General features: G+C 52.9%; 1 protein-coding gene across 1 annotated transcript; it reads left to right on the plus strand.

The window, feature by feature from the left end:
* The first annotated feature begins 4656 nt into the window (after window positions 1-4656).
* CD93 (CD93 molecule) lies at window positions 4657-8681 on the plus strand. The gene has a single exon (XM_088160831.1). The coding sequence runs from the start codon at window positions 5094-5096 to the stop codon at window positions 6828-6830; it is 1737 nt and encodes a 578-aa protein (XP_088016957.1). The 5' UTR covers window positions 4657-5093; the 3' UTR covers window positions 6831-8681.
* Window positions 8682-10490: the final 1809 nt, after the last annotated feature.

Below are 10490 nucleotides of genomic sequence, written 5' to 3' on the forward strand. Positions count from 1 at the left end.
CAATCCAAGGCATCTGATTCCCAAAAAATAAAAGGTAATGGAATCCCAGAAATTCCTTCTGAATTTGCAAAGGAATTGGGAAAAAGGCGGAGGGGGGGGAATATGGAACTGAGAATTCCACGCTATTCCCAGTTGGAAAAGATACCCAGAGCCAGTGTCCAGTGGGGAACCAAAGTGAGCTGGGGCAATCTTTCAATCCAGCAGTAAAATTCCAGTGGGAATATCCCGTTTTTCTCACCTCCCAGCCACAAACCCCATCAGCAGGAAGGAAAACTGATGATTTTTCCCTCAGGATTCCCCTCCTATCCCTGGAATCACGAGTGCTGCCCCATTCCCTGGGCAAATCCGAGGCCCTGCTGGATTCTATCCCTCCTCCTCCTCCTCTCCAAAGTGGAAGATTTTCGGGATAGAATGGAAAAACCTGGAAAAGAGCCCAGTGTGGGAAGCAGGAATGGTGATGGTGCCGGCGGGAGTGATCCAGGCTTTGCTGGGATCAGCTCCCGCTGGGAATGACCTCGATGTTTTCACGTGCTTCGAGCCTTTTTCCTGCCAAATTGTTTGGTTTTTTTAAGGAATATTTGAACTTTTGGCTCCTCTCCCTTCTGAATTTTGGGATCTCTCCTTGGATGGGGAGAGGGGCTGGAGTGGCCACATCCCGACGTGGAGGGGGGGTCTGGATTTCCCAGTGGATGCCAAATATTTATAATCCCCTTTTTTAAATGGAATTTATTCTGTGACATGATCCAGCAAAGGGATCCCACATTCCAAACGGGATCATCTTGAGGGGAGAGAAGATTCTGGGAAGATCAGGATCAGGAGAACAATAAACCCAGGCTGGATTGTTTTGGGAATGACCTTAAAGCCCATCTTATTCCAACCCCTTTGGCAAACAAGGAATTCATTGTCCCGGGAAAGCTGGGCAGGGTCTGGAGGAGCCGCTCATCCCTTTGGAGAATCCCACCCTGCTTTTCCTTCCAGTTGTTGCCGCCCTGGCCGGGCAACACCCGGCACTTCCCGAACCTCGGGAATGTTTCCAACCCTGCCTTTCCCTTCACATTCCAGAGCCAACTCCTTCCCGGGATTTTGCACATCAGCGGTTCAGCGCAGCTGGGCTGGGACAGCGCTAAAAAAGCAGGAGGAAAAAGGGGAAACAGGGAACAATCCAGCTGGGGGGGGATGGAAACTCTGGGACTGTGCCAGGGCTGAGTCATTCCCGGCCGGAGGGGCTGGGATGACATTTGGGAATGGCAGCAAATCCCGATTGGCTCAGCTCAAGGTGGAGCCGGAGCGAGTCCAGATCCCGCTTTAACCCCATCCTTGGGTTTTGCTGTTTGCGGGAATTTGGGAAGGGCTGGAAGTCTGGATTGTGCCACAAATGTGGGAATTCCAACAGGAGAGGGAGGGAAAACTGGCAGGGAATTCTGTGGGATGAGCAAACAGCCTCCAAAAAGGGAAATAATATTTAATAACAGTGCCTAGCGCTTCCCTGCCTCTGCTCCAGGAAAAAAAAAAATACACATCTATGGATACACCTTCCTTGATCCATGCGTGGGGTGTCCTAAACATCCCAAAGAAAAATGGGATTCCCCAAATCCTCCATCCCGGATCCCAGAGCCTTTTGCAGACCTGCCTGTCCCCATTCCTGGCATCACAAGGCTGGGTCTTAACTCCTACCTTTGGAATCCTGCCTCTGGAACAACATGGGAACACAGGGATCACTTTGGATATCCTGATTTTAGGTGGAAATTGGGAATTCTGTCGTCCCCCCACCCCGTCCTGTGGGCAGGGAAAACCTGTTTTCCATGGGGAAAAATGTGTGAGCCAGAGGGGGGAAAAAAAGAAGGAATAAACTCCTCATGGATCATGTTTATGTTTAAATTTTTGTTTATGTTTATGTTTATATCGATGTTTATGTTTATATTTATGTTTATATTTAGGTTTCAGTTTCAGTTTCTGTTTCTGTTCGTGTTTATGTTTATGTTTAGGTCTAGGTTTAGGCTTAGGTTTATATTTATGTTTATTTATTCCTTATTTATTCCACCTTTCCACATTCCTTAATTGTTCCACCAGGAAAAGCAGATAAAGGGAGAGAGGGATGGAAAATGCCAGCCTGGAATCTGGACTCCAAGGAACCAATTCCCTGCTTCCATGAAAAGGAGGGAGATGCCTGCAAGGAATGGGATGTTTGAGATGGGAACTGTTCCTTCCTCTCCTCATTTCCACGGAAAAAAAAATCATGGAATGGTTTCAGTTGGAAGGGATCTTAAATCCTCTCATCATTCCATGGGCAGGGACACCTCCCAGTATCCCAGAGTGCTCCAAGCTGGCCTTGGACACTCCCAGGGATGGAGCAGCCACAGCTTCTCTGGGAATCTGTTCCAGGCCCTCCTCATCCTCCCAGGGAAGGATTTATTCCCAATATTCCATCTAAGTGTGCTCCCTTCTCCTGTCACTCCATCCCTTGGGAATAATCTCTCCCTGTTTTCCTCCTCGGCTCCTTCAGCTGCTGGAATGTCACAATGGGATCATCCTGGAGCTTCTCTTTGCCAGGCTGAGCAATCCCAATTCTCCCAGTTTTCCCCTCCATCCCTCCGATTATCCCGGAAATAAAATCCTCTGGATTTGTTCCAACAGCTCCACGTCCTTCCTGTGCTGGGAGCCAGACGTGGACGCAGAATTCCAGGTGGGATCTCCCCGGAGCAGAGGAGAAGGGATGTGAAAACCTAAACAAAGCCATTCCTTTTCCTGGCACTTGGAATTCCATTCCCATTGAACCCCTGCTAATTCCTGCTCCTCTGCACTGCCCGAATTCCCAAAATTTCATGTGACAGGAGCTCATTCCCCTTTCCAAGAGCCTTCTCAGAGCTTCCCAACCCCGGCTCCGTGTCCTTGGGATGTCTCCGGAGGGAGCCGAGTTCCTCCAATTCTTTTCCCGCACAGGTGTCCCCCACCTCCGGTTCCATTGTCCCTCATCCCAATCCTGGGATTTGCCGCCGCTGACGTCACACATTCCACGCCCTTTTCCTTCTGTAACCTCAGAGCGACGTCTTTTAACCAATTCCTTCATTTTCAGCAATTCCCTATCTTTTTTTTTTTTTTTTTTAATTATTATTATTATTAGCTTTAATTAATCGTACTGGATATTCCCTTCGGTGGGAATTCCCCTCTCCAGATCATTTGGGTTGGATTCCTAAGGGGAAACGGGGGGTTATGGTTTTGTTCAGCCAAGGGGGGGGGGGGGGGGGGGGGTTGGGAAAGAAAAATCCTTTGAAAGTTCAGAGCCAGGACTTGGATTTTCAATGGGAACATCCAAAAAAATTTAAGGAGTGTGGAATATCCAATAAAAATCAAAGCAGTACCAGAAATTCCCCAAAATATTCCCACATAAACTTGGAACGTGGAGATCTTCCTAATAGTGATGGGAGGGAGCTTTCCTATCCATGAAACTCTTAAGAACAGGGATATCCCAATTTTACTTAAAAAAAAAATAAAATAAAGCCACTGGAAAAGGTTTTTAGCTTTATTTTTGCAGATATTCCATGAATAGTCCATGCTTTTGAACAGGAAGCTCTTCCCTGGATCCTACACATCCTAGGGAAGAACATTCCCACCAATTCCATGATTGCTCTGAAATGACTTTTAATATTAAAAATATATTCAAATATTTTGGGATTTTCCCCAGTTTGGGGATAGTCAGAGGAGCTGCAGTTAAAAATTCCCAGATTTTGTCCAGGAAAACTTGGTTGGATTAAAAAAAAAAAGGCCAGGTTGGGTTGTGGAAGGAAGTTGTTGGTTGGAAAATTGTAGGATCAGCTGGGTGGACAAATCATGATCCATGTTTTTCCAACAGCAGAGCTGCGTCCTGGGCTGGCAGCAGGGAATTGCTTCCGTGCTAAATTCTTTTATTCCAAAGTCAAAAAAAAAAAAAAATTCTCCCCATTCCTGGAATTCTGGATAAATCCAATTAGAAGCAGCATCCAGGTGGGGTTTCTCCCTCCCAGTTTTTTTGGGAAGTGGTTGTGCCGCAGTGTCACTCAGCTGGGAGATTCCAATGGAAATCCCAGCAGTCAGGGATGCTGTGCATGAGCAAGCCTGGGAATAATGCACAGTTTTTATTGGGATTTTTAGCAGCTTCTTTAATTAGGAGGGAAGTGAAGGAGCAGATTCCTGGTTTTCATTTCTCTGTTGGATCACGGCCATTCCCTCAGGAATTCCAAACCCACCTAACTCGAGAAATCCTGGAATGGGCAGTGGATCCACGGCTGTGCCAAGCGGGAAAAGACTCCCCAAACTGCCAGGGTTCAATCCTGGATCTGCTGCTGCCAGTGGGAGAAATCCTGGGCATGCAGGGAGAGAACTGGGAGCAGCCCAGTATCCCAGCATCAAGGTCTGGGAGAACCCATTCCAGTGGAATTGTCCCTGCCCTGCTCACGGATGAGATTTTCCAGCCCAAACCTGGAATTCCGTGAGGAATCCTCGTCCATGGAATGGCAGGACAGCGCTGCTGGGGATGGCACCGGAGCCCGGCCGGGCTTGGCTCCATCCTGGTATTCCCAGGACCTTCCCACGACCCAGCTCCTATTTCAGAGCTTTTCCATCTATTTAAAGAAAGGGAAAAATGCGCTGGAATCTTCGCGCGTGCGCGGCAGAGCTCGCTCCAAATATTCCCTCTTTTTTAGAGAGGCCGATATCCACGGATCCCACGGGCTTCTCAGCCGCGATGTTTTCCTTCCCCTTTTTAGCAACACGTGCCTCGAAAAACACTCCCGGCCCCTATTAGGGCTTGGAAAACTCAGCTGCTGCTGCCGGAGGGAATCAATCAAAAATTAAAAAAAAAAAAAAAAAAAAAAGCAACAAGCAGGAACGCGGCGTGTTTCCCCCGAAACTTTGGGATGGGAGCGAGGAGCCGGCGGGAAAGGGAAGCCAGGGGAGCCCAGCGAGGCTCCACGCTACAGGAAGCCGCGGCCTCCGGTGATAAATAGGAAAGCCGGGAGCACAGGATGTGTTTCGGGAGAGCTCGGCGGGACAACGGGATGTGAGCGCCGGCCGCGACTCCGCTGGTCACTTGTCCATTTGTCCATTTGTCCGGCGGGATGGCCGCGCTCCGGACGCTCCTGCTGCTGCTGCTGCTGCTGCTGGCCTGGAGCTGCGGAGGGGAGGACGTGGAGGTGCTGTGCGCCGACAGCGCCTGCTACACCCTGCACCGCGCCGAGAGCACCTGGAAAAACGCGCAGGAGCGCTGCCGGGATAACGGGGGCAACCTGGCCCCGGTGCGCAGCGCCAGCGAGGCCGCGCGCCTGCGGGAGCTGCTGGCCACGGCCCGCTGGGCTGGCCCGGCTTGGCTCGGGCTGGCCCTGCCGCGGGGTCACTGCGTGCAGCCGCAGGAGCCGCTGCGAGGCTTCTCCTGGGTGGCCGGGGGCGAGCAGGGCAACTTCTCGGAGTGGGCATCCGAGCCGGCCGTGACCTGCGTGAGCGCCCGCTGCGCCAGCCTGCGGCTCCCCGGCGGCTGGAGCGACCGCGCCTGCCGCAGCCCGCTGCCCGCTTTCCTCTGCAAGTTCAGCTTCCAGGGAATGTGCGGGCTGCTGCCGCTGGCCGGCCGCGGCTCCGTCACCTACAGCACCCCGTTCGGGGTGCGCAGCGCCCGCCTGGCCGCCGCCCCCTTCGGCACGCTGGCCGAGGTGCGCTGCGAGGCCGCCGGCAGCTCGGCGTTCGCCGTCTGCAAGGGGCCGCTGGCCGGGGGTGGCTTCGCCTGGCACCCGCCGGGCCCCCTGTGCCCGGTGGCCTGCGGCCACCTCAATGGGGGCTGCCAGCAGCTCTGCCTGGACGGGCCGGGCGAGTCGCCGCGCTGCGCTTGCCACCCTGGCTACGTGCTGGCCGCCGACATGGCCTCCTGCGTCCCCGAGGATTCCTGCCATCCCAACCCGTGCCAGGGCTCCTGCCGGCCGCTGCCCGGCGGCTTCGAGTGCGGCTGCGAGCCCGGCTACGCCCTGGCAGCCGACGGCCGCGGCTGCTCGGATGTGGACGAGTGCGAGTCCGGGCCGTGCCAGCACGAGTGCCACAACGTTCCCGGTGGCTACGAGTGCCTGTGCCCGCCCGGCTACCGCCCCGCGGGGCCCGCCGGCCGCCAGTGCCACGACGTGGACGAGTGTGCCCAGCCCCACGCGTGCCCGCAGCTCTGCATCAACATTCCCGGCTCCTTCCGCTGCACCTGCCGGCCCGGCTTCCAGCGGCAGCCGGGAGGAGATTCCTGCCTGGATGTGGATGAATGCCTGCGGGATCCGTGTCCCGGAGCCTGCCGCAACTTCCCCGGCGGCTACGAGTGCCTGTGCCCGCCCGGCTTCATCCGGGACGGGGATGGGCACGGCTGCAGCCCCGGAGAGGCGATCCCAAACACTATTCCAGAGAGCTCCAGCGTCCCACAGAGCTCCGACAGCATCCCACAGAGCTCCGACAGCATCCCACAGAGCTCCGACACCATCCCACACAGCTCCAGCAGCATCCCACACAGCTCCAGCAGCATCCCACACAGCTCCAGCAGCATCCCGGGCACCACGAGCATCCCATGGACCACGAGCATCCCGCGGACTCCGGGAATGCCCACCGAGGGATTGGGGGGCGGCTCGGACGAGCACAGCGCCGACGGCCCGCGGCTGCTGCTCTATTACATCGTGGGCAGCCTGGTGGCCATCCTGCTCCTGCTGGCGTTCGCCCTGGCGCTCGTGGCTTGCAGGAAAAGGGCGGCCAAGAGGGAGAAGCCGCCGGCCAAAAACGCGGCCGATAATTATTGCTGGGTGCCCGAGCAGCCCGAGAGCCGCGGGGAGCGCAGGTAGGAGGGGGTTAAAAAATCCCGGTGAAAGGGTGGGGAGGGAATGCTTTGTGCCCCAAGTGAGCTCCTCTGGCTGCTCCAGTGGGATTTGCCGTCCTGCTGCTCCAGGGGTTAACGGGAGGGGACAGGGAATGGGGTGGAATTTGTCTCCTCAGCTCCGCTCCCAGAGGCGGATTGGGAATGATTGGATCGTGTTCCTAAAGGGAAACTGCTCGCTTGGAATTCTCCTGCAGCCCCTCGTGCACTGCTCCCCCTGCTCGTGGCTGCATTCCAGCCTCGGATTTGCCTTGGAAAAGGGTTTGAAGTCGGGGTGGAATAGGGTTTGACAAGGGGATGTGCCTCAGCAGGGCCCGACCAGGCTCCTGCAGGCACATCCTGGGTGGGGTTTAAGGGTTATTTTTGGGGTTTTATTAAAAGTCTGTGGCCTGAAACCAGGGAAAACTGCTCAGCACGGAGCCAAGGAATGGCATAAAGGTAGGAAAAGCTGTGTTTGGAATAACCGCCTCCTCGTTTCCAGAGTATCCTGCCTAAATCCTCTTCTAAACAGAGAAAACAATACTCTCCTTCCCATCAGCCACATGGGAGGCTGGGCTTTTCCTGTTGGATCTTTTTTTTTGTTGTTGTTGTTGGTTTTTTTTGGGAAAGGATCCTTCCCGGCTCCAGGCTGAGTGTGTTTTTCCCTCTTTCCGTGTCTAAGGTATACGCTGGAATTGGAATATTTGCTGATTATTCTGTGTAAAACTCCTAACTCCCCCAAAAACTCTCCGGGCCAAGTTGCTGCCTAGGTACTTCCCAAAATTCCTTGAGCGTCTTCCAGCCTTTCCAGTGGGAATTCTCCCCCAAAATCCTGAGGGGCACATCCAACAGCACCTCCTCCGTGGTTTATCCATGCTCTGAAGGGCTGGAAAAGATCAGCCACAGGATTTGAAGTGTCCTGGAGTTTCTGTTGGAATTGTTTTGTCCCTGGGGCTGAATCGCTGCGGGGATGGGGATGGAGCACAAAGGAGGTTGTGGTGGGCAGGGAGCTGCATCCTGTCGTTCCATGTGCCGAGGAAAACCCTTTCCTGCTTTTTTTCTTGTCTTGGGGCTCCATTGTGAGCTGCAAACAGGAAAATGGAGCTGATAGGAACGTTCTCCATGTGCTGCCCGGGTTGGGAGAAAGGGGAGGGGGGGGAACGTAGCAGCGGGATTCTTGGAAATGCTGCCGAAAATTCCCAAATCCCAAGCCAGCAGAGCATTGGGAATAGCTGGATCAATGAAGGAAATTAATCACCCCGTGCAATTATGCTGGTTTGGGATCTGTGGGAAGTGACAGCCTTGGGATTTTTGATGGGGTATAACAAAGGGAAAGGAAGGGTTAGGGTGGGAACCAGGCTGGGAAAAACCTGAGGTGTGCTGTTTATTCCCAAAAAATCGCCATCCCGATTTCTCTTACGTCCTCTGTGTATTCCAGTGGGGAATGATGGTGGATCTAGGGGAAGACATGAATTGTGCCAAGGTTTAGGTTGGATTCTCCCTAATGGGAATATTTCCTGCTGTATATCCTCCCTCCTGGTGCAATTCCACCTGGATCCAACCTCATGTCTCTCGTTTTTCCTGCCACATCTTGATCCGTGGCCTCCTTAATCCATGGACTGGTGAATCCCACAATTTGGAGCAGGATGATTTGGTGCCCTGTCTTCCACAGGAGACAGGATGTTCATCCTGCTCCTTGGAGTTTTTTGTCGTGCATGAGTGTTTTGTTTTGGATTTACAGGATAAAGTTATCCCAACACCTCTCTCCGGATGAAATTCAAAGAAAACCTGAACAAAAATGTGTTTGCAGTGGGTTTGAATAAAGATATTCCTAAAAATCCATGGTCTGGTGCTCCTAATCCTTGTGCTCCCCACGGTGGGTGGGTGGTGATCCCAAATCCTTCCCTGGGGTTTATCCCAGGATTTCCTCAGCCTTTCCCAGGATTTGTGGTCCTGGGCAGGGGCCATTCCCTTCATCCCTGCCGAGGCTATGGGGTGGGAGCAGCGGGATGGGCTGTGTTGGATCCCAAGACCACAAAGAAGGTCCCAAACTCATAATAAAGGTCCCAAACCCACAAGCCAGGCCCTAAACCCAAGAGGAAGGGCCCAAGTCCATGAGCAAGATCCTAATGGCATGACCAAGTTCCCAAAACCACGAGGAAGGGCCTCAACCCACAGGCAAGGTCCTAAGGCCATGACCAAGTTCCTAAAACTGTGAGTGAGGTCCCAATCCCATGACCATGTTCTCAATCCCATGACCAAGGTCCTGACTCCATGGCCAAGGTCCCAGTCCCATAACCAAGGTTCCAATCCCACAACCAAGGTCCCAGTCCCATAACCAAGGTTCCAATCCCATAACCAAGGTCCCAGTCCCATAACCAAGGTTCCAATCCCATAACCAAGGTTCCAATCCCATAACCAAGGTTCCAATCCCATAACCAAGGTCCCAGTCCCATAACCAAGGTTCCAATCCCATAACCAAGGTTCCAATCCCACAACCAAGGTTCCAATCCCATAACCAAGGTTCCAATCCCACAACCAAGGTTCCAATCCCACAACCAAGGTTCCAATCCCACAACCAAGGTCCCAGTCCCATAACCAAGGTTCCAATCCCACAACTAAGGTCCTAATCCCATGACCAAGATCCCAAATCCACGAGCAGCCCCTTTGATATCAGCAGGTTTTTTCAGGATGAAATAATTGGATCGACTCCTTTTAGATCCTGTTATCCCATGATATTTCATATTATTTTACATTCCACTGCTTTCCATTCCCTCATGGACAACTGCCAGCATTCCAACGGAGCAACCTCATCCCAAAAACCCTGCGAAGGAGCCAAAAAATTCCCCCCTGTTGACACAAAGTCCCGGATCCGGGGGTCAGGCCGAGCATTCCGAGTGCCCGCTCCGAGCAGGGTGACGGGGCCAGCCGGGGTGAGTCAGAGGGAAAGAAAGGCAGGGAAAACACGATGAATGGCGCTGGGGAAGAGGAAAAGCAGCCTGTCAGCAGGAAGGGCAGTGCTGGCACCCTGACTCAGCCCGCGGGGCAGTGGGATAAAAGGGAATTATGAAACCCCGATGAGTCCCGTTCCTCCCACCCCATCCCCGTTATCTTTTAGGGGCGAGCGTTGTCAGTGGGACAAGGCCAGCAGAGAGGGATCATTGTTTGGGAAGGCTCTGTTTTTTCCTGGAGAAAAACCTTGACAAGGAATTTTTTATCTGGGTTTGCAGTCACTGGAAAAAAAAAAAATAAAAACAGCAGGAGCAGGAATTTAATGTTTTGGTTTTTTTTTTTTCCTTCTTCACCACACTCCATTTTCCTTCTTTTCCTGTGTTTTTTTTTCCCCCTTTTCTTGGTGGTTTTCTCCAGAAAACAAAAGCAGAAGTAAAAGGAGAAGTGGAAGAAGAATTGGAAACAAAGAAGTGAAAATTGTGGGAACAACAGGGGTTCCTAGAGCCGGGAAAGGTCAGAGTTATCCAACTCTCCAGAAAATTCCTGGAATGATCCTGCTTGGAGAAACTCTTTGTTCCAAGCTCCCCCGTGGACACTTTCTCCTTGAGGATCATCCCTGCTACTGGAATTAAATCCCATGGATATTTCTTTTCCATTTTTGTGGCAGATCTGAAAAGTCCAATGGGATTAATTAAGA

This window comes from Sturnus vulgaris, chromosome 3, assembly GCF_052056855.1.
Source record: "Sturnus vulgaris isolate bStuVul1 chromosome 3, bStuVul1.hap1, whole genome shotgun sequence".
Classification (NCBI taxonomy): domain Eukaryota; kingdom Metazoa; phylum Chordata; class Aves; order Passeriformes; family Sturnidae; genus Sturnus; species Sturnus vulgaris.